General features: G+C 34.0%; 4 protein-coding genes across 10 annotated transcripts; 3 read left to right on the top strand and 1 right to left on the bottom strand.

Annotated features, from left to right (window-relative positions):
* Window positions 1-172: 172 nt before the first annotated feature.
* On the bottom strand, window positions 173-20,052 carry LOC120203708 (E3 ubiquitin-protein ligase AIRP2-like). 3 transcript variants are annotated; one of them, XM_039203898.1, is made up of 7 exons: window positions 20,043-20,052; window positions 16,864-16,872; window positions 2,075-2,194; window positions 1,244-1,406; window positions 1,076-1,142; window positions 736-970; window positions 173-649 (listed from the first exon to the last, which is right to left on the bottom strand). In XM_039203898.1, the coding sequence occupies exons 3-7, from the start codon at window positions 2,155-2,157 to the stop codon at window positions 439-441; spliced, it is 759 nt and encodes a 252-aa protein (XP_039059829.1). In that variant the 5' UTR covers window positions 2,158-2,194; window positions 16,864-16,872; window positions 20,043-20,052; the 3' UTR covers window positions 173-438. The 3 variants fall into 3 exon arrangements, with proteins under 3 accessions (XP_039059829.1, XP_039059830.1, XP_039059828.1); XM_039203899.1 differs by lacking the exons at window positions 16,864-16,872; window positions 20,043-20,052 and having other exon boundaries at window positions 736-967; window positions 1,073-1,142; window positions 2,075-2,309; XM_039203897.1 differs by lacking the exons at window positions 16,864-16,872; window positions 20,043-20,052 and having other exon boundaries at window positions 2,075-2,308.
* On the top strand, window positions 5,454-9,202 carry LOC120203707 (trihelix transcription factor GT-1-like). Of its 5 annotated transcripts, XM_039203896.1 has the most exons (7): window positions 5,454-5,661; window positions 5,698-5,756; window positions 5,787-6,192; window positions 7,587-7,625; window positions 8,109-8,240; window positions 8,419-8,691; window positions 8,806-9,202. In XM_039203896.1, the coding sequence occupies exons 1-7, from the start codon at window positions 5,640-5,642 to the stop codon at window positions 9,006-9,008; spliced, it is 1,134 nt and encodes a 377-aa protein (XP_039059827.1). In that variant the 5' UTR covers window positions 5,454-5,639; the 3' UTR covers window positions 9,009-9,202. The 5 variants fall into 5 exon arrangements, with proteins under 5 accessions (XP_039059827.1, XP_039059824.1, XP_039059825.1 ...); XM_039203893.1 differs by having other exon boundaries at window positions 5,454-5,756; XM_039203894.1 differs by having other exon boundaries at window positions 5,698-6,192.
* LOC120203706 (NADH dehydrogenase [ubiquinone] flavoprotein 1, mitochondrial) lies at window positions 11,164-14,345 on the top strand. Its single transcript, XM_039203891.1, has 3 exons — window positions 11,164-11,265; window positions 12,049-13,517; window positions 14,201-14,345. The coding sequence occupies exons 1-2, from the start codon at window positions 11,263-11,265 to the stop codon at window positions 13,504-13,506; spliced, it is 1,461 nt and encodes a 486-aa protein (XP_039059822.1). The 5' UTR covers window positions 11,164-11,262; the 3' UTR covers window positions 13,507-13,517; window positions 14,201-14,345.
* Window positions 18,100-26,647, top strand: LOC120203812. Its single transcript, XM_039203985.1, has 4 exons — window positions 18,100-18,328; window positions 19,296-19,440; window positions 24,585-25,071; window positions 25,574-26,647. Exons 1-4 carry the CDS (start codon window positions 18,100-18,102, stop codon window positions 26,645-26,647), a joined length of 1,935 nt encoding a protein of 644 aa, XP_039059916.1.
* The last annotated feature ends 694 nt before the right edge of the window (window positions 26,648-27,341 follow it).

The following is a 27,341-nucleotide window of genomic DNA, read 5'->3' on the forward strand; positions in this document are numbered from 1 at the left end:
GCTAAAAAACAAAACAAGGGTACAAATGGCCTGAAATTTTCTCCAATTCTGGCCATTCTAAACCATCATCAAACCATAATCAAGTATAAACCATCTGTGCTATACATACATTATAAACCATTCATTCAACTCTTCAGAAAAGAAAAGACAGAGTAGATTCAAGAGGCTTTGTCTAATTAACTAGTCCGTTTCATGCGCTTCGTCTATCACTTTCAACTAGACGGACAAGGGAACCACAGACTCGAGTTTCATAAATTACAACTTCCATTCATAATTAAATGAGGGTTTCTTACACTGTTGTTCATTAATTTCCGAAAAGCATAGAAAACGGGACTGTCTTTTACGTAAGCAGCACAGAGAATTGTACTTAGCAGACTCCTTTTACATTTGATGGTCCGCGGTTTTTTTTTCTATCTGTACACCATTTTTTCATCGACTTCAAATTAAATACTCGTAGTATACCAAGAAAAGTGCATCTGGGCAATCTTTTGGTAGGTTGTTGATGTAGAGGTAAAAACGCAACAAGTCCTCCTGTGTAACAGTTTTATTGTCAACCACATCATCGTTGCAAGTAAGCACCCATAAATCTTCAGAGTTGACTCTTTTCAAACTACCACGGCAGAAAGGACAGGACTCTGATTTCGTGTTCCTGTAATTAGGAAACGAAAACATTGAGAGCGAAACTGAAAAGCACGTAAATGCAAGAAAATGACAAGAGATTCCGAGTTACCATACCAATTGCGGTAGCAATTGATGCACATTGCATGACAACAATTAGGCAAGACCATTTTCGTGCAAGGCTCCAAGCAAATTCCGCATTCATCTTCCCTCTCGTAATCAATATTACCAAGTCTATTATCTAATTCTACTCTTTTCTTGGCAGAACTCCCCATCATAATAAGGGTTTCCGTATCATCATCAAACTCCCCTAAGCTACCATGGAGCCTTTGAAGATATGGTAATATAACGCCTACAATTTCGTTAAATTAGCAGAGCAAGTCAATGGTAAGGTAAATGAATCATTATGGCAGAAATATTATGGTAAAATAACACTCAAACCATGACTGATGCATACTGTAAAACTCTCTAATTGTTGCCTTCCTTCCATGTCTAGAGATCTTCGATCTCCCATCTGTATAGACCTGTAGCAAACAAGATGCAAATGAACAAAGGGCACATATGAATATGAACGAAAAATAAATGTCAAAGAGGGGAACAAAATAAATCGATAAGACAAATGGACCTTGTATACGAGTACGTGAAAGAGGTCTAGATATCTAGGAAGTAGACATGTGCAAGAAGAGTCCATCCATTGCAACAGAAATAGAAAGAGGGGAGCCAAATGATTGTAGGCCAATTTCATTTGAACACGAGCACCGCTCTTGGCCCTTGGAATTGCAGCAGCCCTAAAACCGCAGGAGGACACAAACACTCTTATAGCAACTAAAATGGAGATATCTAAATTACATTCTAAGACAGTCATCAAACATCACATGTATGCAAATATTAGCAAAAGAAACATCAAATTACCAAGTCCAGACAAGAGAAGATCAAAATGGAGACATCTAAATTACATTCCTAGCCAATCATCAAGCATTCATGATGACATAAAGTTGGACCAAAACATAAAGGGAAAACTTCCCAACTTTTTTCTTCATTTTTTGAAGTGAAATCATCTTGAGTTCCTGTAAGCTAAAGGAGCATCAACTACCAACAAGTTCTGCAAATAGGCAGAGACAATTTACAATACTAAAACCATATGCTAAAAGTATGCAATTGCTTATTCAATACCATCATAAAAACAACAAAAGATGATCATAAATAGTAATCAAAACTGGGAAATTTTCCTTTTTTTTTAATAATTTCCTTTTTTACACAACTAGCAGAGTAGCTAAAAAATTATGCTTTTTTAAAAGCAAGATGATCAAAAGAAATCCAATCAAGCAATTAATAAGCAGAACAAGAAGAAGAAGAAGTCAACAATCAACTTCAAGGAGGGTGAGGTAACCAAATAAATAAAAATAAAAATATAAAGTTTTCAAGAAAATTGAACACCCAAGAAGGAAAAACTTACAAAGCATTTGCATGCTGTATATCAGCCTTTAGTATTCTCAAAGAGTCCTCATAAGAAGACTTTGATAACTGATAATACACCATATCCGTCTCTTTAAAAAATGCAGAGGGGAAAAAAAAGGAAACTTAACGGGATAGAGAATCTACAAAGATGAAGAACTGGGTTTCGCCTTTTTAAGAACCCAATCTCCAAAAGCACAACAGAAGGAAAAAAGGAAATTAAGAAGCAAATTAAGGGGTATTTTTTCTTCTGTCTGGCCTTGACCTCTTTTCATCAGTTTTCTGATTATAAATAAAGTGATACTGCTAATATTTCATTCAACAACAAAATAGGCGTGAGTAATTGATGCACAAATAAGATTTATTTATACTAAGTAATAAAAAATTGTTAATTTTAAAGTTTTATTAATTTATCCTTTAATTGATTGACTGTACATAAAATAATCTATTATCAATAAATTAAATATTATTTTTTTAAAAATTTATAACAATTTAATAATATATTTTAAATTTAAATAAAATAGCATTCACTCTTTGAATTTAATAACTTAATTTCTCTAAATTATTTTAATCACTTATCTTAAAACTTTTTATTACATCATTAATTTTTATTACATTGTATAAAAATTTATTTTTCTCAAAAATTTAAATATAAACTTTTTTTTTTGAATTTGAAAACGTACACCTAAGTGGCTTCTAGTTTTTTTATACATAAGTTTGATAATTTTACTTAATTTTTGTTTCTTTTATAAAAAATTAAATTTAAAACTTAATTTAATCTTTAAATTTAAAACTTCAGTTATTTTGATGATGTGATAGAATTTTATATTATCACACTATCACTCAAAGATATATATTTTAAAAATTCTTAAATGATAACATAATATAATTTTAAAGTATAATGTCATCAAAAATACTAAAAGTATAAATTTAATAATTAAATTATAAAAAATTTCAATTTCACATATGAATTTAAAGCAATTCGAATATATACATAATTTTCTATTACTTATATTTTTAAATAATTTTTATAATTTTATATTTCATCGAATGATTTTAGTGGCCAAAGAGAATATTATTTTCTTTTGATGTTCTAAATTCAAGTAATTGTGTTTACAAAATATACATATGCTATCGATGATTAAAAAAATTATTAACAATATAACATTATAATAATCACTTCAAACTAATAATAATAATAATAGTCAATTCATCACGTTTAAATGAACTGTATAATAAAATTTAAAATAAAATAAGTAAAATATGGGTAAATATTAGTTCACCCTTTTTGAAAGTTGGTTGGGTCTGAAGTAGATGTTTAAAGTTGTATGATTTGATAAAGAAAGTAGGAAGGAATATTATGTTTATACGTCTAAGAAATAACATTTTTCTCTCAGTATTTAATTGGAAACACCCATTTGTTTATTTTGTTCTTATCTAAAACCGTTGCTTTTCTGTCCATCTTTCTTTCTTGGATAAACTACATGTTTAGTATATGAACTATTACTTTTATTTTATTTTAGTCACTTATCTACTTTTAATTTTGATTTCATTTTGGTCACTCACTGCTAAAAGTATTAACGTGTCACCATAATTTAATATCATGTCATCATAATAAAAATACTATGCCAATAATTTTATTAATTTTTTGACCGTGATTTTAAAATAAAAAATAATTAGGTGACCAAAATAAAATCAAAACTAAATATTATATATGATTTTAAAATAAAAAATAATTAAATAATCAAAACGAAATAAGAGTGATAATTAAAATATTAAACTGTAGTTTACCCTCCCTTTTTTTTTCTAAGACCTGTCATAATCTGTACAACTGTTATTTATTTATTTATTATAGTTTTGAAAGATCATATTATAATCTCTGTGGCCTTTTTTATTTAATTTTAAATTTTATAATACAATGTCATAGATTAAAAATATTAAAAGATTGGATCCAATTGGATATAGAAAATTTTAATCAAATAGATTAAATCAATTATTAAATGTATATTTTTTGTTAATTATTTATTACTTAATATTATTTTTAAATAATTTTGGTGGAAGTCGGATTTCTGATAAAAAAAAATGGAGTATTGCTTTAGCTAGTCATTCTCTTCACCCGCAGACAATGTTAACTTAATGTTGCAAATGAGTGGTTTAGAATGAGTTAGTATTTAATTAATATAGATTATAGGTTTGTCTCGACAAGCCACTGCCTCGGCGCAAGCAATGAGTTGTTGCACTAGTTTCATCCCTTCCCCTCCTTCATTGGTTCCATTTTTCTCGCCTCCGATCGTATCTTCCATCACGTGAATCGCTAAATATCTCTGCGTGTAGGCCTATAAATGATTGCGGAACTGGAGTCCCAGAAAGCTCGTAGTCAAGTTAGTAGTAGTACTAAAATTCAAGTTACCATTGTTACTAATCAAATCATTCATCATAGAATGTTCCAGCTTTCACCTCTTACGGCTTCTTGGTTCATCGAAAACAGTCCAATTCTCGTACACATTTGGTAAGTTGAAATCAACAACACCGATTGTGTCATTGTTTATTCCATCAATATCACCAGGTTGCCATTGGAGATCTGGCTCCGTAGCATTAATCCGCTGAACAACTCTTTGCTGTACAAAGAGGGCTACTTAGAGGTATGCTTCCTTGTTGAGCGAAAGTTTCGAGGAAAATGTTTACTCCAAAACCCTACAAACAATTTTTAAAATCAATGTTTAGGGTTCCTAAGGCATAGAGCATTGTTCTATATAAATTTAAGATATGTTGAATGTTATGAAATAAACTTCCACTTTCTCATTTATTTGGTTTCGCCCTAAAAAAACAGAATAATCATTATTTATTTTATTAAATTGATTACAATTTAATCAGATGATGATATGAGACACCATTTGATTAGTTTAAAATTAGAAAAATAAAAGTAATTTTAAAAGATTTTGAATCAAAATTTTAAAAAGAAAATATTCACCTTTAACCATTGACTCAAGTGGTAGTCTTCATTGTTTTTTTACAAAGTATTATATAAATAGAAATGTCATTAGCTTAAAATAATGATTATACAGTGATAATTCTCTTAATTATTAATATGTTTTTCTTCTACCACATACTTAGCTTAAAAATTGTATACCTATTTTTTATAAAAAAAATTAGACTATTTTTTAATTTATAAATCAACTATTGACTCGGATTAATCTAAATTAAGTCATGATTCGACCCATGAACAAATTTACTAGAATGGTTAGGTTTGGATAAAGTAAAAAAATACAGAGAGAAAGGCAGTGCAATGGCAAAAACAAGGGCATATATCCCTGTTTCTCCGCTAATCAATCAATCAACGAAATCAAATTTCATACACTCACTGCCCAAGCTTTTAGCCTTTTACTCCACGCTCCCTCCTTCCTCCTCTGCTAAAACTTCTATAAATAAAATAAAAAACTCGTCAAATTTTAATCAAATCCCCCCATGAATTCCCTTAGCCTTTTCAACTATTTAAAGCCTTAAAACCCCTTAATCAACGAAACAAAACGCAACCCATTTTCCATTCGGATTCAACCCCCCACCCCATGTACTTATCGGAGAAACCCCGTTCGATAGATTTGTACAAGGAGGAAGGTCCTGCTACTGACCGTGACATGATCTTCGAGGTCACCACCGATGGGGACTTGCCACCTCACCACCAGCACCACGCCCCTCCTCCTCCTCACCACCACCAGCAAATGATGTTAGGTGAAAGCAGCGGCGATGACCCAGAAGTCAAAGCCCCAAAGAAACGAGCCGAGACCTGGGTGCAAGATGAAACCCGATGCCTTATCGCCCTCCGTAGAGAAATGGACGGCCTTTTCAATACTTCCAAATCCAATAAGCACTTGTGGGAGCAGATTTCGGCTAAGATGAGAGAGAAAGGGTTCGATCGATCCCCGACTATGTGTACAGACAAGTGGAGGAACTTGTTGAAGGAGTTTAAAAAGGCTAGGCATCAGGATAGAGGGAGTGGGTCGGCTAAGATGTCTTATTATAAGGAAATTGAGGAAATTTTGAGGGAGAGAACGAAGAATGCTTATAAGAGTCCAACTCCTCCTCCTAAGGTTGATTCCTTTATGCATTTTGCTGACAAGGGTATGTGCTATTTTTCCATTTATGAATTCATTTTGCATTTAACAAGTGCAATTTATAGTGAAGTGTTTTTGTGCTGTTATTAGATGGTGGTTTTTGCTGGATTTCTCTTTTAAAGGGTATGGCTTTAATGCGTTTCAACTGTATATACTTGAGTCTTAGAAGCATAAGATGGTAGTACTAACCGCGGTTGAAGAAAGAAGTATATTTGGTTCTTTAACTTAAGAGTTTCTTTGACTGGAAATGTCTGCTTCTGTTAATTTTTTATGGTTTTAATGTGTGCTTTGAAGAAGCTTTTTGAGTTCATGTTTCCATATGAAAGTTGGAACTTACACAACTACAGCTTTTAAATGATGTTTCTATTATGAAGTTTAACATTTATTATACGTACTTGCGAAGCAAAGGGTCGTGTGTTGAAAATTGAAAAATCATATGGGATTCAGTTTACTTGAGTACTAGTCATGCTGAGCAGAACATGGATGAGTAGTTTGCAAAGCAAATTTCCAGATACTGCATAAAGGCCCTAGGCTTCTATGGTCTCCTTTAAATTTAGTATACTACCTTTTTAATAAGAGTTGAGTAGTATCATGTTGATATCTGCAAATTTATTTTGGAAGAGCTGATGTGGTACACCTGACGAAAGAGCTTGGTCATTCGAGAGCGTACTTATGTGATGAACTAACCTTTGTCAACTTCGAAAGGTGATACATATATCATAATATCATAGGCCAGGCAATGGATGCTACTTAGTCAGAGTTATCTATTTATGGTTTATTGTTTTCCTTTCTGTTATCTTATCTGGTTTGATCCATTTTCCAATACCTTCAGGCTTCTGTTACAAGGTTTTCCGGGGTTTTGTCTTATGCCAAAATAATGCCTTTCTGTTGCATATCACTTAATGAAAATAGTACATAATATTTAGCTTCCTGCTTTCGGTGATTACTCTCTCTCTCTCTCTCTCTCTCTCTTCGTAGCAACAGTGTTCATGTAGGCTACCAGAGTAACCAGACTGTTCTTTTGTTTCTTCATTTATCTATTTATGGTTTATTGTTTTCCTTTCTGTTATCTTATCTGGTTTGATCCATTTTCCAATACCTTCAGGCTTCTGTTACAAGGTTTTCCGGGGTTTTGTCTTATGCCAAAATAATGCCTTTCTGTTGCATATCACTTAATGAAAATAGTACATAATATTTAGCTTCCTGCTTTCGGTGATTACTCTCTCTCTCTCTCTCTCTCTTCGTAGCAACAGTGTTCATGTAGGCTACCAGAGTAACCAGACTGTTCTTTTGTTTCTTCGTTCTTATTGTAACATATATTAGGTCTTTTTTGCTATTACTATGACTTTAATACACGTTACCAGTATGGATTGACATTAATACTCGGGGATGTTCATGTAGGATTTGAGGATGCTGGCATATCATTTGGTCCTGTAGAAGGTATATTGTTGTTTCAGTTTGAGTTTGCTTTCTTCTGGTTTATCTTGATTCTTTTTCTCCTTTCTATGCTTGTGGTAATATTTCTTCTAAAGCTAATTTGGTTAATTCATAGAATCTAGTGGATGCAATGCCATTAATTTTATCCACTTCTTGCTTGGATTTAGGAGCTTTAAGAGGAATAATTAGAGAAGTATGTATATCTTGAAACTCCTATTGTGGGAGCAACTAGTTATTTGCATATTTTCCTAAGGCCAAGATTGTTACCTGTCATATTAATCTCGCAATATTTAGTTTCTGCCCCCTCTATTAATTTCATCAGTCAAACAATGAAAACAACTTTGATTGTGCATGTACTAAACATCCTTTTACCGAAGTGTGTCTTTCGTCGGTTTACTGTAACATATTTTCTTTATTTTCCGTGTTGCTTTTTTCAATCTAATTACCTTAAAAAGTCTCCTTCTGTTCATGTTTTCTGGTGTGCAGCTGGTGGAAGGCCAACACTTAATCTCGAAAGACGTTTAGATCATGATGGGCATCCTCTTGCTATTGCCGCAGCTGATGCAGTTGCAGCCAGTGGAGTTCCTCCTTGGAATTGGAGAGAGACCCCTGGAAATGGTAAATTCTGGTAGAATTTTGGCTGAACTAATTTTAAATGACAGTTTTGCATGGTCTTTTGTCGGTGTGTCACAGTTTCTTCATACTTGCTCAACTGAATGTGCTTGTGTTAAATTCTCTTTGATTATGGCCATTGGCTCCAAAATGTCGTCTGATATGGAAATTTTAGTTCGGGTAGAAATCTTTGTATTTTACCTGCTATTCTGTTCCACACTCGTTTTGGAAGGTGGGGACTGTCAAGCATATGGAGGAAGAGTTATAACTGTCAAGTTTGGGGACTACACCAGAAGGATTGGTATAGATGGTACTGCTGTTGCCATCCGAGAGGCAATTAAATCTGCTTTTAGATTGAGAACTAAGCGTGCATTTTGGTTGGAGGATGAAGACAATATAGTTCGTAGCCTTGACAGGGAAATGCCTTTAGGGAATTATACTCTCCATCTCGATGAAGGTACGTGGACATTCATGCTGCTTATACAACTATTCTGACACAAAAAGAAAGTTCTCAAGTAATTGATGAAGGGTTACATATTAATTCTGTGTATTTTCAAACTTCTGCGCTCAGGTTTGGCTATAAAAGTTTGCCACTATGATGAGTCAGATCATATACCGGTCCACACAGAAGACAAGATCTTTTATGTAGAAGATGATTACCGTGAATATCTAGCCCGTCGTGGCTACACAGGTCTCAGAGAGATTGATGGATACAGAAACATTGATACTATGGATGACCTTCGAACTAATGCCATATATCGAGGTGTGAGCTGAAAACAGGCACATCTTGCTCGTGCAACAAAAGTGGAATTCTAAGATTTTCTCTAATGCTTTCTGAAGATTGTGATTATGTTTTCTCGCAGCTGTTAATAGCATGCTGTATGATGTTTCTTAGGTATTTCAGTCCAGTACAGTTTGTAAATGTACATATCATTTGAAAACAGAAGTATTTCTAGCAATTTTGGTTTTACTTGGCGTCAACTTTAAAGCATTTTGATTGCTGGCAGCTTCTTGGAACTCCCGATTTGAGGATTTGTCTTTGTTTTCTCTTTGATAACATTTGCCTAACCCAAAAACAATCAAATACTCTGAAAGTGACCGCCAAGATTAATTTCAGAAAGTGCTGAAAAGCACATTTCTTTCATGGCTTGAAGTAATATCTTGAAAACAATGGCTTGAAGTCGATGAGAATTTGTGATGGAAGAGTAAACTTAAGGGTTGTTTAGTTCACAGAATATAAGATTACATTTGGAAATAAGATTACTGGAATGTAACATTACCGTGAGAATGTTGTATTATCTTGTTTGTTTGGTCTGTTTAGTAGGAATGTAAGATTACAATGTTTGATTGAGGGAATATAAGATTACTTGAATGTACATTTTATCAAATTATTTTTGTGATATATGTATTTTTCAACGAGTTAAACTTTAATATTAAATTATAAATATATGAATAAAAATTTATAAAAATATTTTAACTGTTACATTTAACTTTTAACAAAAAAATATATTTAATATATAATTAATATAATTAGTATATCAAACTTATATTTTTCAAATAATTTTTCATAAGTATCATATTTATTTATATAAAATATAATATAATATAAAAAATAATATGATGATCTCGAGTAGACAAAGATATTATTTTTCAATGTATAAAATTCATTTTTAATAAATTAAAATTTATTTTAAATAATATCATTTTTACAATAATATCATTTGTCACCTCATAAAATTATAAAACAATTAATATATTAAATATTAAAATTATAGAATAATTTTAGCTACTTGAATTTATTAATATTTTACTAAATTAAACTCTTTGTATATTATTATTATGTTTATAATTTTGAATAAAGTACGAAGAATAAAAATCGAGAATGATCACTATGAAAAGAATTTATTATTCTAGATGTATTTTTGTAAAAAATAGAATTGTTCATTATCTAAGAATTTGGAGGTAATGACGTTTTCACCATTTTAACCAAAAATTGTTACTATTGATAATAAGTTACTACATGATAATGATCTTTTCCGCGAACCAAATGTAAATATGTGATTCCGAAAAAAAATTATTTCACTTGATAATATTTTTTCCGCCAACCAAAAATCGGCTAAAGAGTTTGAGGCCTCTTCTTGCAAATTTAACATGTTCGGTACTTTTAGTTCAAGTTAAATTAGGTACGAGTTTATATCATTCTAACTAAAATTAGATCAATTTTGATTCAGTTTATTATTTTTCTTTCAAGTTTCGGATCAGTTTAGAATATCATATTTAGGTCTATATAAGATATCAAATCAAATAAATTAATTTAAATAATGGAATTTAATACGAGATTTCATCTTGATTAATCTGAACCGACTTGCATTATATACTTGATTTTGGTTGATGAGTCTCCTAATAGAGATATTTTACACTCGAACTCAAGACCTTGCTTAAACAATATCAAGTTGCTTACTACTTGAACCGACTCATATTGATGTTTGCTTTTATAACTTTAATGATTATTAAAATATATATTCATATTTTAATTATTAAAGAATTATTAATGAAAATCACAAGCCAACCAAATTTTACAACTTTAATAATTAAAATCATATAAATTTAATAATTCTTTTTATAATATTAAATTTTATCATAATAAGAAGATATTTGTATGTGAAGCTATTAATGTCATGTTTAAATGTTTTCAATTATTTCTTTTAATATTACAAAATAGCCAAAAAAATTATAAAAATCCGATCCTAACGGTAGACTTGGACGGTGGGGCTCGAACAACATCCACGCCATCGCAACGTATCACCGAAAACCATAACAAACTCTCCAAGGAACATCGACCGTCAGATCACTTACCACCCCGAATATATCAACGATTTTGATCTTCCATCACCGGTCTTTATTCCTACACTCCGTAGCCAATCATTCCCCATCTTCAAATTATCATATTTACCTTCGCTATTGTTTCTGACATTTTCAGTCGAGGCGAATCGCTAAGCATCAAGGATCATCGGCGACATTTCACGCTATGGAACACCTAATATCCAAACCCATATCTTTTCGTTTTTCACTCGTGCTGGTTTTCTAGACGATTCATCTAATTGTTTGATCGTGAAATGTTGTTTGTTTCTCGTTAGTTATATGGATCCAGTCTATTGATTTTTGATTTTTTTTTTGTTTCTTCTTTATATTCTGTTTGGATGCGGTTAAGCTAGTGGAAAATGAGCGCGCAGAAGGGGAACTTCTAGTTTTGATTTGCTAGAAACTGAGGGTACTGAAGCTGGATTGTTGCTTTAGGGCTATGAAATTAATTTTAATTGGTGTAGATTTGAGTTCTGATTCTTCATTTGAATATCTCAGTAGAAGGAAGTTGAGGCAATATCGAGGAATTAAGGATTTTTTTAATTGGTTCAAAATTGGACGTGGCTCATATTTTGTTGTCAAGGAAGTAGTTTCTACATTAATTCTCGGTAAAATGGTTTATTTAAATACAGAGAGAAATCAGACTTAAGTTTCGATTGATTGATTAATTTGCATTATCGAAGCTGATGGGCCTTTGTTATTTTCTTCCCTTTATTTTGGTTGCCACTGGCTGCACTGAGTGTAGTATTGGCATCCAGCTGTTCTTCAGTGCTCCCCTAGGACTGTTTGATAGGCTATTATGATGTCAGTTGCTTCATTGTAACATGTTTCTTACGTCTTTTCATGGAAAGCTAAGAACTTTGATTAGTAATGTCCCAAAGTCTTTGGCAGAAGTAAGCTTTTAACCAAAAAGGATAAAGAGGTTAATAATGGTTGTTCTTTCTTTGCATAGGCACCCATTAAGGGCATTCTTTCCTTGCAAAGGGCTGCGTTGTTCAGAGCTGGCAGTGAGAGGGGGAAACTAGGCACTAGATCATTTAGTACTCAAGGAGCCACAACTGCTGGTGCTCCACAGCCACCCCCTCCTCCTCCACCACCTGAGAAAACCCATTTTGGTGGTCTAAAAGACGAAGACCGTATTTTCACCAACTTATATGGGTTGCATGACCCATTTCTCAGAGGTGCCATGAAACGTGGTGACTGGCATAGAACCAAGGATTTAGTACTCAAGGGTGCTGATTGGATTGTCAATGAAATGAAGAAATCTGGACTCCGAGGACGTGGTGGTGCTGGATTTCCATCGGGCCTCAAATGGTCTTTTATGCCGAAAGTATCTGATGGCCGCCCTTCTTATCTTGTTGTTAATGCTGATGAAAGTGAACCTGGAACCTGTAAAGACAGGGAAATCATGCGCCACGATCCACACAAGCTATTGGAGGGCTGCCTGATTGCTGGAGTTGGGATGAGAGCTTCAGCTGCTTATATCTACATCAGGGGTGAATATGTGAATGAACGTAAGAACCTTGAAAAAGCTAGAAAAGAAGCTTACCAAGCTGGACTGTTGGGCAAAAATGCATGTGGTTCTGGTTATGATTTTGATGTTCATATACATTATGGTGCTGGTGCTTATATTTGTGGTGAAGAAACAGCACTTCTGGAGAGCCTTGAAGGAAAACAAGGGAAACCAAGATTGAAGCCTCCTTTCCCTGCTAATGCAGGATTATATGGCTGTCCAACCACTGTCACAAATGTGGAGACGGTGGCTGTTTCTCCCACAATATTGAGACGTGGTCCTGAGTGGTTTGCCAGTTTTGGGAGGAAGAATAATTCTGGGACAAAATTGTTTTGTGTCTCAGGTCATGTCAACAAGCCTTGCACAGTTGAGGAAGAGATGAGTATACCACTTAAGGAGTTGATAGAGAGGCACTGTGGAGGTGTCAGAGGTGGATGGGACAATTTACTTGCAGTAATACCAGGAGGTTCGTCTGTTCCACTTTTACCTAAACACATATGTGATGATGTCCTAATGGATTACGATGCACTCAAGGCTGTCCAGTCAGGACTGGGAACTGCTGCAGTAATTGTGATGGATAAATCAACTGATGTTGTAGATGCTATCGCAAGGCTTTCTTACTTCTATAAGCACGAGAGTTGTGGACAATGCACACCCTGCAGGGAAGGGACTGGATGGCTATGGCTGATCATGGAAAGAATGAAAGTCGGGAATGCAAAATTGGAAGAGATTGACATGCTTCAGGAAGTGACTAAGCAGATTGAAGGGCACACAATTTGTGCTTTGGGTGATGCAGCAGCTTGGCCTGTGCAGGGTCTTATACGTCACTTTAGGCCTGAGCTCGAGAGAAGGATTAGAGAGCGTGCAGAAAGGGAGTTGCTGGAGGCTTCTGCTTAGTTTCTGCTCAGGTTGCTTCTGGCATCTTTTTGACTTTTAATTTGTCGGTGCACTTCTTCCTTCCAAAATATGTACTCTAACTTGCATGATTTGGCATTTACAATTATCAAATTCCGTTTTGTTATGTGAATGTTGGTTTCTATGGAATTATGTAAATCCATTGGCCACCTTCATGGTCTAACATCCACGTTATGCTTGCTTTCACAACACTGTATCCTGCTACACACATGAATGGTTGAGAATTGGCTTGTATCTTTTACTGTTCTCAAGGAGTTCATTTTAGTTTTCCCTTCATATCATCTAGCAGAGGCAAGCCGACCAACAGTTGCCTGGTCATGTTAGAAATGATCAAAATAATCTTACATATGTTCTTTGTTATTTGTCATGTTAGAAATGGTAAAAAAAGAGAGAAGTTAATAAGAGAGGAGAGAGACAAATTACATTTAATTGTATTTCAAATCAAGTTTAGTTCATTTTCTACTGGAAAATGGCATATAGACTGTGCATTCTCAGTCTAAAATGCATAACATTTGGTTCCCACTTTTAAAGCCGTGAATGTGAGTAGGGTAGTATATATAACGAGTTATCAACTGTAGTCTTGTTCTTTGCATACTCTTACAGCATATAAATCAGTTCCACTGCAATTGTTAAGATACCATCTCAAGTTTTTTTTGACAAGTTTCATGCAATGTAGGGAATTCTATGTTGCAAGTGACTATTATGGAATAAAATTGAAGTACCCAAAACGTGGAGCAATGCTGGCTCAGGCATAGGGTGGTCGGGTTGTGTTTTATTTGTTTTTCTCCTAAGCTGTTGTGTTAACAACAATTCACCGTTATTAGAAAATAATTAACGTCTCTAATATCTTATTTTGTTTCTCATAGCATCCACAACTTTTTTCCCCTTTTGATTAGGGCTATAAATGAGACAAGGCAAATCACGAGTTATTCGAGATCAATTCTGTTAAAGCACGGTCAACACTTGGATCGAATAGATTCGACTCGAATTCTTTACGAGTCAAAATGAATTATTTGATACTCAACTAAAAAAAATAATATATTAAAAATTTTAAATTTAATTTTTAATAATATTAACATCCATATGTTATTTAAAAAAAATACAATATAAGACTTTCATGTATTTAAGGTTCGGGTTTAAGATCGAGTCGAGCTTCAATTTTTTTATTTTGAATAGAACTTGAAGATTTTAAACTCACAAGCTTTTGAGTCAAGTCGAGCTTAATTTTTTTATTTTCAGTTCAAGTTTTACAATTAAACTCACGAGTTTTTTAGTCAAGTTAAGCTTAGTAATACTTGAACTCAATTCAACTCATTTACATCTCTACTTTTGATGGACATAGTTAATGGTATCTCTATTCATTTTTTTAAATTTATTTTCAGAAATTTAGGATAAGAGTTGTAGTTTAAGGATGAAATTGAAATGTTAAAAAATTTAGGTATTAATTTAGAATAAGAGTTATAGTTTGAGGATGTATGTTGTAATTAACTCCTTTTATTAATTAAAAAAATGTAATGAAACTAACAAAAATATGTAAAAGAAGGTTAAAATTGGGTGGTGAATTGGTTTAATGGTGTGATGTTGAGAGTAATAAATCAAACAAAAGATGTCGTCTTATTCAATTATTTTTATTTATTATCAGCCAGAAAGGAGCAGTCCTCTTTATTTTTTTTGTTCCATATAATCTAATAATCAATCTTCACATTTTTTTTTAAAGTATATCCGAATTTTATTGAATGGTTTTTATAAAAATAGTTTCTTTTAATTAATTTAATTATGATATTTAAATAAAATATTTTATAATCTATAATAAAAAATTTCAATAATTTAAATAGATGTTAATATTTAAGGAAAGAAACGATTCAATCATTGATAGAATTAGGATCAACATTGACAGAGAAATGATAATTAAGTTTAAAGTAATAAAAGCTTATTATGTATTTGATCTAAAAATTAGAGAGAACAAAAGACAAATTTTACACAAATTTAAATTGATAAATAATTAAAATACTATTAGATCAAAAAATTTAGAAAATACAATAACTTCTTCTACTCTTTATATATATTCTTTCCTACCTCAAATTTAATAAAAATGTAATAATTATTTCTAAAAAAAAGAATTATAAAACTGCACACATGATGTATTCTGATTAAATGTTAATAATTTTAGAATAAATCTTAAATATGGAAATGAGAAAATAGATACAATTGGATCGTCAAATAAAGTTTTGTTTATTATTAAAAAAAAGGTTTAGAGAATTATTTGCTGCTTATTGAGATGGCTCGTTGTTGTTAGGTTTTTCCTAATGTGGTGTATCGAGAAACACGCTTATTTTCACGACCCCTAATTTTCTAACACAAATTTTTGTATCAATCCAAATTGGAGTAATATACCCCATGCCATAAGTATAATAATTACTAATGTCACCCAAATCCTTTTTTATTTTAAAAGTAAGTTTATTATTGTATTTAATATGTGTAAATCTAAATATAAATACTACTCTTTAAATATAAAAAATATATAAGAAAGTATTTATGTGCAGGCATAATATTAAAATTAATCCTCCAATGTGTATTAAAATTGTTATTTGACCTTTATTCTTTTTTTTTTCTTTTCTTTTTTTTAAAAGTATTTTGGCTCTAATGTTTTATTTTAAGGTAAGAAAGTATTAACATTTGACCAAATAGTCACTTTAATCTTTATTATTTTATTTTGGAGCATTTTAGCCCATGAATATTTCTTTTTAGGATTACAAACTATATTATTATAGTGTTAATCGTTTGTTAACTATTAATTTTCACCCGGAGTCTTTTTACCCCCAAAAAGAAACGACCATGCCAATATACTCAAAAAAGAAAAAGAAATATGGTTCAAAATGACTATTTTGATAAACATTTGGGTATATTTTTAATATTATGCCTTATGTGAACTCATAAAAAATAAGAGTAAAGTACACAAATGGTCTCCCCACTTTAAGACACTACTTTGTTGAGTCATTTGACTATTAAAAGTTATAAAATTATCTTCACAATTATATGACGTTATTTTGTTGAGTCCCCCGACTATTAAAAGTTACAAAATGGCCACCCTGACTATTTATATATTCTAAACTCATTTTTTTCTGTTACAAAGTTGGCAACCGTCAGAGTTTGACGTTAACTTGATAATTGAGATTTGATAAAATCATATTTTAATGATTTATAAAGATTATAGACCAATCTCTTGCTGTACTGTGATTTATAAATCAATTACCAAGATTTTGGTTAAAAGATTGACCACTATTCTGCCTGGAATCATTACTCTTAATAAAACTGCCTTTGTCAAAGGTAGAAATATCATTGACAACACTCTTCTTGCTCAAGAACTTGTCAAAGGTTATGGAAGAAAAAAATTTCTCCAAGATGTGTCATCAAAATTGATCTCCAAAAAGCTTTTGATTCCATTTATTGGGGTTCATCTCTTCTATTCTTGAAGCCATAAATCTGCCTTCTAAATTCTCTGCTTGGATTAAAGTCTGCTTCACTCAAGCTAAATACTCTATCTCTCTTAATGGTTCTTTGATAGGTTATTTCAAAGGTGAAAGAGGCCTAAGATAAGGTGATCCCCTATCACCTATCCTCTTTGTTCTAGCTATGAACATCCTTTCTAAAATCCTTAACACTGATGCTGCCAGAGGTTTATTTGGATACCATCCAAAATGCAAAAAACTTGGACTCACTCATTTAACTTTTGCGGATGACCTCCTCATTTTCTGTAAAGGAAAATTAGAATCTGTCATTGGAGTTACCTCTGTCCTTAACAAATTCTATGAAATGTTAGGACTTTAACTTAATGCAGTCAAATCTGATCTTTTTGCTACTGGAATTTCCCCAAGGAACCTTCATATCATTATTAATTCTACTGGATTCAAAAATGGTCTTCTTCCAGTGAGATACCTTGGGGTTCCACTTGTCACAAGGAAACTCACTGATAAATATTGTACTCCTCTTATTGATAAAATCATATTAAGAATTCACCAATGGTCTGGAAAACATCTTAGTTATGCAGGAAGACTTGAACTTGTCAAAAATGTCCTCCAAAGTATAGCTTATTTCTGGTGCAGACAATTTTTGCTTCCTCAAGCTATTATCAACAAGATTAACCAACTATGTTCTAGATTCTTATGGAAAGGTACTGACTCTGCTGCCAATGGTGTAAGAGTAAGCTGGGGCAATATTTACTGTCCCAAATCTGAAGGTGGGCTGGGACTAAAAGATTTAAAAACTTGGAATAAAGTCTGCATAATTCAACTTATCCGTAACCTTCTTGCTGGTGAAGGATCCTTATGGATTGCTTGGATTTATAGTTATGTTATTAAATCAAAGGATTTATTTCAGCTGCCTACCAATGCTTCTCACAACAACTGCTTTAACAGGCTGTTAAAAATGAAAGTTGAGGCCATCCCTATTCTCAATGCATGAGCTTCTAAAAGCAAAGATATTTGGGATGAGATTCGTACCAAAAAGGAAAAAGTTCCTTCGCATAAACTTATCTGGTTTCCCCTCCATGTTCCAAAATTCAGTATCATCACTTGGATGGCAATTCTTGATCGGCTTCCCACTCGGGAAAGACTTATTCGAATGGGGATAACCACTGAAGGTTCTTGTACCTTATACAATGAGGGACTTGAAACAAGAAATCATTTATTTGTTGATTGTGCTATAGTTGATTCTCTTTGGAATAGAATTATGCATCTTTCTCTCTTAACCAAGCCTCATATGACTTGGGATATCAAGCTTGCTTGGGCTATTTCTTGTTGGAAAGGTAAATCTCTTCTTTCCTCTATTTTGAAGATTGCTTGGAGCTCATTCATCTATCTTGTTTGGGAAGAAAGAAATAGACTTCTATTCCAAGGTAGAGCTAGAACTATGGACGAGCTGCTCATTTCTATTAAAGAGATTGTTGGTTCTCAACTTAGGAATATAGAACTTAATAGGCTTGATTTTGTTAATATGCAACATTGTACCAATTGGGGTATAGGATAATCATTATTTTATTGTAATTAGCTAGTCTCTGATCCTTGATTGAATTGTTATGTACTTTCTCTTATTTGGATAATAAAATTTTTACTTATCCAAAAAAAATTATTACTTTCAAGCACTGGCTTGACAATATAATATTTTAAATACTAGTTCGACGACATAATGTAAACCAAGAACCGATCCACAAAATATAACTTAAACAGTTATAAGATCAGATTTTATTATAATAAAAAAGGGCGAATTTAGAATATGATTTTTTCCCTGGGAATATCCAATATTCTGTCTACAACTTTATTTACCCAGAGTTCAATGATGTTTGCATGAATTGCTTGTCTTATTATCTATCTTATTTATAGTCCTGAGTTTAATGATGTTTGCATGAAATGGGTTGCTTCTCTTTCCTCTCCCTGTTTCATAGATTCATTGCTATCTTTGTTTGATTGCTACTGACATAATATTTTAAACGTATTTTTATAAAATAAAAGGGTTCAATGTTGTACTTCACTTACAATTTCTTTTGTTTGAGCATCAAGTGTCGGTCGTTAACTTGTTTTTTTTCCTCCGATTTTAAAATATTTTCTTTCCACTATCTGTTTGCAGATGGAGATTCTCTTCATTTTTTATGTACATTAATTGTTTTCGTTTGCTGAAGAAACATTGTTAATCTATTTTTTTCTTTCTACAAATCATATCAATCAAGATTGAAATTTGTGTTTCTTTGAAGTTCCAACAATGGCTCTTGGCCTAAGAACTAAGAGCAGAAAATGTAGCTTTCATCAGCTTGCTTACACTGCGATCAGCTCAATATGTTTTGCTTCAATGGGAAAATGGTGATCAGAGCTCCGGGGTCTTATCTTCTACCATTGATAATGGAAAGATCGAGTTTGATGAATCTTTCTGTTGCGGAATACGGCTATCGGATAGAGCAAAATCGCAACTAATAATTTGAGAAAATAAAAATGAAGATAAAAGAGACACAAAATTTACGTGGAAAACCCCTAAATAATATAGGGTAAAAACCACGGGCAACGGTAGAAGAATTTTACTATGAGAAAATAGGAAGTACAACTTCTCTCGATCTACCAAGGAGAAAACAATGATAATTCTCTCTTGATAAAAAGGAGAAAACAACTCTCAAGAAACTCTATAAATTCTCTCTAGTATTGGAAGAAAGCTAGAATGCTTTAGGATGGTTTTGAAGCTAAATGAGCTAGGGTATTTATAGTTGAAGCTTAAGGACTAATATTGTAAATACCCTAAAGTACAATGACTAATTTTAGCAATTTTACCATACAAAAAAACAACAAAAATGTGTTGCCACCGAATTCACGCACATTGGAGCTATCAAATTTGAAAATCAAATTTGCAGCAAAGTATGACTTATTTTTTCAACAATCTCCCACTTGAAGATATGATTGAGATTTGATTTGAACAATCATATATTCACACCATTTTTTCTACCTTGTACCTTCATGTTGCTTATGTCTCTGACAAGCCACAAGAGGATCTACACCAGGTAAATTTATCAGCATTGATTGCCTTTGTCATGAAATCTGCTATGTTGTCTTTGGTATGGATCTTCTGCATATCTACAGTTCCTTCTTCCACCTTTTCACGAATTAAATGGTACTGAACTCGTATGTGCTTTTTCCTTGAATGAAATGTTGGATTCCTTGCTAAATGCAAGACGCTTTGACTGTCACAAAACAGAGAGACATACTCTTGATTGTGCCCAAGCGCCTCCAATAACATCTTCAACCAAATTGCTTCTTTACTGGCTTGTGTAGCTACTACATATTCTGCCTCTATTGTGGATATAGCCACAACTAACTGCAATTTTGAAACCCAACTTACAGCTCCACCAACAACTTTGAACATATACCCTGTAGTAGATTTGCTTTTATCCAAATCCCCTGCATAGTCAGAATCTACATACCCATTGATTAGTAAATTTGATCCTCCATAACATAATGCAATATTTAAGGTCCCTTTGATGTATATTAGGATCCTCTTTACTGTATTCCAATTCTCTTTGCATGGATTCGCCATGTACCGACTAACCACTCCCACTGCTTGTACAATGTCTGGTCTTGTGCATATCATAGCGAACATTAAACTACACACTGCTGATGCATACGATACTCGAAACATCTCCATCATCTATTCTTCACTGCTAGGACTCATACTGGAGGATAATTTGAAGTTAATAGGAATAGGGGTAGAAATTGGCTTACAATGTTGCATGCTGAATCATGACAAGATCCTCTTCAAGTAATTCTTTTGCGAAAGCCAAATCTTCCTATTACTTATGTCTCGGTGAATTTGCATCCCTAGAATCTTGTTTGATGATCTCAAGTCCTTCATTTAAAATTCCCTAGCCATTTGTGCCTTCAATTCTTCAATATGATCTTTGTTGGGTCCTGCAACCAACATGTCATCCACATACAATAGCAATATAACAAAATCGTTATCACCAGACCTCTTGAAATAAGCACAAGGGTCTGCATTAAGTCTGTTGTATCCAAGGCACATAATGAAGGAATCAAATCTCTTATACCAACACCTCGGCGCCTGCTTTAGACCGTACAAAGATTTGTTCAACCTGCAAACCAAGTTCATCTTTTCTTTTTCTTCAAAACCTTCAGGCTGGAGCATGTAAATCTCTTCTTCAAGATTTCCATGAAGAAAAGTTGTTTTAACATCTAGCTGCTCTAGATGTAAGTTCAATGTAGCACACATTGCCAAAACTACTCGAACTGTTGTTAGTCGAACCACAGGAGAAAATATTTCATTGAAATCAATACCTTCTTTTTGAGCATATCCTTTGACCACCAATCTTGCACGATACCTCTCCACTTGATCGTCATCATTTCTCTTGATTTTGAAGACCCATTTGTTACCAATTGGCTTCCTTCCTTGTGGTAGTGGCACAAGGTCTCATGTATTATTTTTATGAAGTGCTTCAATTTCTTCTTGCATCGCCATCTTCCACAGTGAAGCATCTGAGCTGTTTATTGCCTCCTCGTATGTTGATGGCTCACCGTCCTCTGTTAAAAGGCAGTATGCAATATTTCATTCTATAACATAATCTAAGTACCAATTGGGACGTCTTCTCATACGATCTGATTGACAAGTTGTTGGAGCTTCAGAACTCTCTGGTTCTTGTTCATCATGTGTCGGTTCTGCTTCAGAAGAATCTCCTTGTTCAACCTCTTTTTCCACATGTATATGTGTAGTCTCTGACTTTTCAGCGCTATCATCGTCTTCTTTTCTTTGTAGTTTATCCTCTATAAAGATAACATCCCTACTAATGATCACTTTGCGGGCAATGAGATCCCACAAGCGATACCCCTTTACACCATCAGTATACCCCAAGAATTTGCATTTCTTGGATTTTGGATCTAGCTTTGAAATTTCTTGGGAGTTGTACATCACGTACACAATACTTCCAAATACATGGAGGTTTGAATAATCAGCTGGTTTATCAGTCTACATCTCCATTGGTGTCTTCATCTCTATTGCAGTTGATGGAGCTCGATTCACCAAATAATAGGCGGTATTGACTGCTTCTGCCCAGAATGAATTTTCTAGGCCTGCATCCCTCAACATTGCTCTTGTTCTTTCTAACAAGGTTCTGTTCATCCACTCTGCCACTACATTTTGTTGAGGAGTGTTTGCCACTGTGAACTGTCTTTTAATGCATTCTTTCCTACAAAAGTCATCAAATTCTTCGTTTGTGTATTCTCCTCCATTATCTGTTCTGAAACACTTGATCTTATTTCCAGAATCAAGTTCCACACGTGCTTTGAAGTTTTTGAAAGTTGAAAACACATCTGACTTCTTCTTAATAGGGTACACCCAACATCTCCTGGAGTAGTCATCAATAAATGAGACAAAGTATAGGGATGTAACTGGTGCTTGCCATACGTTAGAATGAACCAATTCTAGAACACTTTTCCCTCTAGAATTTGACGTGTTGAATTTCAACCGGTGTTGCTTACTTGTTATGCAATGCTCATACAAAGTAAGTGATACATTTGTTAAGCCTAGAAGTAGCTTTTGCTCCACAAGGACTTTCATTCCTTGTTCTGACATGTGTCCAAGTTTCTGATGCCATAGCATTGCAGAATCTGAACTACATGAGGCATCAAAGGCTTCTTCTTCTAGCAAAGTTTCTCCATTCAGCATGTACAAGTTTGCAGTTATCTTTTCGCCTTTCAGCACCACAAGCGCTCCACGGAACACCTTCATAATTCTTTTATGTGTTTCAATCTTGCTTGCATTATTATCCAACAATCCGTAGGATAAAATTTTTTTCTTCAGGCCTTTCACGTGCCGCACATCTCGAACAACTTTAATTGTTCCATCATACATCTTCAATTTGATAGTTCCCACGCCAATGATCTCTAAAGCATGATCATTGTAACTATATACAGGTCCTCCTGAGACAGGTTCATAATGATGGAACCATTCTCTTCTTGAGGTCATGTGATATGTTGCTCCCAAATCAATGAGCCATATATTTGCATATCTCTTTCTGCCTTCCACGGTAGTTGACGCTTCACAGCATAGAGCATCTCCATCATCTGAAGTGTTTGCGGTATTGTCTATTGGATTGGAGTTTTTATTTAGACTCCAACAATCCTTCTTCAAGTGACCCTTCTTTCCACAGTTGTAGCATTTTAAATTCTTCTTGCTTCTCGACTTCGATCTACCATGTTTGTGACTGCTACTTTGGCCACATTCTGTTGATCTCATTCTCATCGTTGTCAATGCTTCTGCTTGTTGCAAATTTACTTGTCTGTCTTCCTTATTCTTGCACCGATTTTCTTCTTGGAGAACAGCAGCTGCAACGTCATCGAAGACTAGACTGGTGACATTACTGTTTGTCAAGTTGATGATGAGTTGATCATACGAATTAGGTAGAGTTTGAAGTAGAAGTTAAGCACGTTCTTGTTCTTCTATTGTACATCTTAAGGATATAAGCTGAGAAAATAACGTGTTCAGTGTGTTTAAGTGCTCTGTCACTGAAGTAGATTCTGACATACGGAGAGTATACAATTTCCTGTTAAGGAAAATTTTATTGTGCAGTGATGTGGCCTTGTACAATTTGGTGAGATTATCCCATATCTCCTTAGTTGTCTTCTTCTCCTCGATGCTTGACAATACTTCATCTGCTAATGCTAGATGAAAGTTTGTCATAGCATTCTCGTCCATTTCGATCCATTTGTTGTCATCTTTGAAATCCACCGGCATTTCACTGATAGCTGCTAGACAACCGTCTTTCCTCAGGATGGCCTTTATCTTCAATTTCCACAATGAAAAATTTCTCCCATTGAATTTTTCAATATCAAATTTCGTTGCCATAGCTTATATTACGGATAGCTCCCACTATTTCACTATCGTGAATAGTTCTCTGGAACCTTGAAAGAATGGGTAATAACTTCTTACTTTCTTATGTTGGAGGATCCACCTTTTGGTGGCAACCACAAAGACAATAAGCAGATGTTACACACTCAAATCTAGTTTGGATACCAATTGTTGCGGAAGACGACTATCGGATAGAGCAAAATCGCAACTAATAATTTGAGAAAATAAAAATGAAGATAAAAAAGACACAAAATTTACGTGGAAAACCCCTAAATAATATAGGGTAAAAACCACGGGCAACGATAGAAGAATTTTACTATGAGAAAATAGGAATTACAATTTCCCTCGATCTACCAAGGAGAAAAGAATGATAATTCTCTCTTGATAAAAAGGAGAAAACAACTCTCAAGAAACTCTCTAAATTCTCTCTAGTATTGGAAGAAAGCTAGAATGTTTTGGGATGGTTTTGAAACTAAATGAGCTAGGGTATTTATAGTTGAAGCTTAAGGACTAATCTTGTAAATACCCTAAAGTACAATGACTAATTTTAGCAATTTTACCATACAAACAATCAACAAAAATGTGCTGCCACCGAATTCACGCACATTGGAGTTGCCAAATTTGAAAATCAAATTTGCAGCAAAGTATGACTTTTATTTTTTCAACACTTTCAAACTTGCATTAACTTTAGAAGCAACCCGTAAGAGTACGAATCGTGAGAGTTTCATTAAGAACTGTTTAGAGTTTCACTTGTACGAGCCTAGGAAAGATAAGGTGTCGAAAGGTCAACTTTTGGGATCTGCAATCGAAAGCCTTGCTGATTATGGTATTATCAAGGAAACAACGTCCATTAACATTCCTTTTAACTTGAAGAGGAGTTCTAGGAACATTGACCAGCCGGTTCTTTATCTTAACATCCAGCCATTCGATAAAGATAGCCCGAGTTCATCGACCAAATGCGGCTTGTCTAAAGAAGTGTCACTAGACAAGGATGGCAGTGAATCTGTTTCTGAATCCATAAATGAAGGACATGACAAGGAAACCGAGATTGCTTATTTTACGGATGAAGATGATGATGATCTTTCCTCACGGTCATCCCAGACTATTTCATCTGTTTTTGATCATTCTAGAGAGTCACATATTCAACATGATGTGGTACTTAAGTTCAACATTCTGCTTTTGTTCTTTGTTTCCATTTTCATTGAATTGTCCCTTAACTGTTGTTGTCTTTGAATTTGGGTCTATGATTGGATTAGATTTGTAAAATTTGGCTTAGCAGACTCTGATCTTTAGGCATTGCAAATGCTATTGTTAATTGGAATGGGATTTCAACTTGGGAACTTTTCTAAGGTAAGGCATGGCTGGCGATTATGCCATGCCTTGGCCTGAAACTTGCTAGGAGCGAAATCAACTGAGCTAATCTTATATTTACAGTCATTAATTTGTAGATACGAATAATACGATCCCTCTTTAACCATTACACAAGCATAGCTATTAGTTTGGGGCATGCACCAGATGACATTTTCTTATCTATCACTTCCAGCATGATTCTATCCTAGGAGGTCTGTTGTAGTTCTAGTTAATTTGGTTGCTATCAATGCAGTCTTAGCAAAGCTAGTATTTCAAATGTTTAATTGCGTGACACTATTGATTACAGAATGGATCAGAATCAGCCACAGGTGGGATTGAAAGCCTTGGGTTCATTCTTCCCTTTGGTGGAACAAGCGCAAACTCAGGGATGAGTCCAACCGTTGATGCATTCAAACATGTAAATAGGAAGACTAATACTTCATCTTCAATAGACTTGCCCTCTGACCCCAAGAATCCTGTAACTAGTCCCATGGCTAAAGTTGCATCCTTGGAGACGAGTCTTACCATTCCAATATATACGAACTTAGACCATGTAAAAGATACAGATTTGTCCTCCAACCCCGAGAATCCTGTAACTTATCCTGCTGAAGTTGCATCTTTAGAAACAAGTGTTACCATTTCAGTAGATAAGAGCTTAGACCACGTAAAAGATAAAGATTTGTCTTCCAACCCCAAGAATCCTCTAACTTATCCGGCTAAAGTTGCATCTTCAGAGACAAGTGTTACTATTCCAGTTGATATGAACTTAGACAATGTAAAAGAAACAGATCTGGCCTCCAACCTCAAGAATCATGTAACTTATCCAGCTGAATTTGCACCTTCAGAGACGGGTGTTTCCATTCCAGTTGATACAAGCTTATACCATGTAAAAGATAAATATTTGTCCTTGAACCCTTCATTAGCTTATCCTATGGCTAAAGTCACATCCTCAGAGGCGAGTTTTACCATTCCAGTAGATATGAACTTAGACCATGTAAAAGTTAAAGACTCCCATACCAAAAGAGATGGCGATAGAAAAGCATGGAGGCATGATCAAAGTCATGTAGACCGATCTTTAAGTAGCATGTCATATGTTGGTCCTTGGAAGGGAAACAAGGAGAAAACACTGTGGGGAGACGAGCTGGATAGTCAGATTTTGAATGCTGATGAATATTCTCTGCAAAACAGATTAGGTTTTATACCATCACAAGATTCTACCGGAAAGAAAATTACTTCGAGAAGTAATACTTTTGCATCCTTCTTGGAAACAACTGAAGTCAAAGGTGGTTTCATTGCAAATGATAGACAAAAGCATGCGGCACCTCTTCAGTCGCATTTTGACAAAGCTAAGCGTAATGGAGTGACAACGAAAATTCAGTAAGTGGAGAAGGCAAAAGAAAATGGTATTCCCGAGGATATTCCAAAATGACAACACAAGTGATATGCATAGTGAAAGGGAAGTAACAGCAAATACTCAGTTCATGGAGAAGGCAAAGGAACCTGATATTCCTGAAAAGATTCATAACGGTTCTACTAATGACACATGTAATGAAAGTGAAGAAAACGCAAATAGCTTTTCCCTCGGCAAAGTTGAATTGGAGTCCAAAATTGAAATGCTTGAAGAAGAATTGAGAGAAGCTGCTGTTGTTGAGGCTAGTCTTTATTCTGTAATTGCAGAGCATGGGGGTTCTACGAACAAGGTTCATGCTCCAGCTAGACGACTTTCTAGATTCTATATTCATGCTTGCAGAACAGGTATAACCCAGGAAAGAGGGCAAGGGCTGCTGTTTCAGGATTGGTTTTGGTCTCTAAAGCATGCGGAAATGATGTTTCAAGGTGCATTCTAAAACTTTCTGTAATTTATTTATTTATTTTTAAGTTTAAAAAATGAAACTGGCAGGTTTTAGCTTCTATCTTTTCTATCATCAAATATGTTAGTTTGCACTTTGTTTTTCATGTTTTAGAAAATAAAATGTATCTATGTTCTCGTACCTACTTGCATCTTTGTTTCCTTGCAATTTTCCTCTTTCATTTATTGAAATACTTCTCTCTGTGGATTTGCGCCATTTGATCAT

The sequence above is a fragment of the Hibiscus syriacus genome, unplaced genomic scaffold (genome assembly GCF_006381635.1).
Source record: "Hibiscus syriacus cultivar Baekdansim isolate YM2019G1 unplaced genomic scaffold, ASM638163v2 tig00010263_pilon, whole genome shotgun sequence".
Classification (NCBI taxonomy): Eukaryota; Viridiplantae; Streptophyta; class Magnoliopsida; order Malvales; family Malvaceae; genus Hibiscus; species Hibiscus syriacus.

Bases quoted from the DNA above. Each gene is read 5' to 3' on its own strand.
- LOC120203708 (XM_039203898.1), bottom strand. From the start codon at position 2,157: ATGGTGTATTATCAGTTATCAAAGTCTTCTTATGAGGACTCTTTGAGA. The intron at 1,143-1,243 runs GTCCATTTGTCT...TGTTTGCTACAG, and splicing joins TTCACGTACTCGTATACAAG to GTCTATACAGATGGGAGATC. The intron at 971-1,075 runs GTATGCATCAGT...ACGAAATTGTAG, and splicing joins AACAATTAGAGAGTTTTACA to GCGTTATATTACCATATCTT.
- LOC120203707 (XM_039203892.1), top strand. From the start codon at position 5,640: ATGTACTTATCGGAGAAACCCCGTTCGATAGATTTGTACAAGGAGGAA. The intron at 8,241-8,418 runs GTAAATTCTGGT...TAGTTCGGGTAG, and splicing joins GAGAGAGACCCCTGGAAATG to AAATCTTTGTATTTTACCTG. The intron at 8,692-8,805 runs GTACGTGGACAT...TTCTGCGCTCAG, and splicing joins TACTCTCCATCTCGATGAAG to GTTTGGCTATAAAAGTTTGC.
- LOC120203812 (XM_039203985.1), top strand. From the start codon at position 18,100: ATGGCAATTCTTGATCGGCTTCCCACTCGGGAAAGACTTATTCGAATG. The intron at 18,329-19,295 runs GTAAATCTCTTC...TCTTGGCCTAAG, and splicing joins GGCTATTTCTTGTTGGAAAG to AACTAAGAGCAGAAAATGTA. The intron at 19,441-24,584 runs TTTCTGTTGCGG...TTTTTTCAACAC, and splicing joins AAGATCGAGTTTGATGAATC to TTTCAAACTTGCATTAACTT.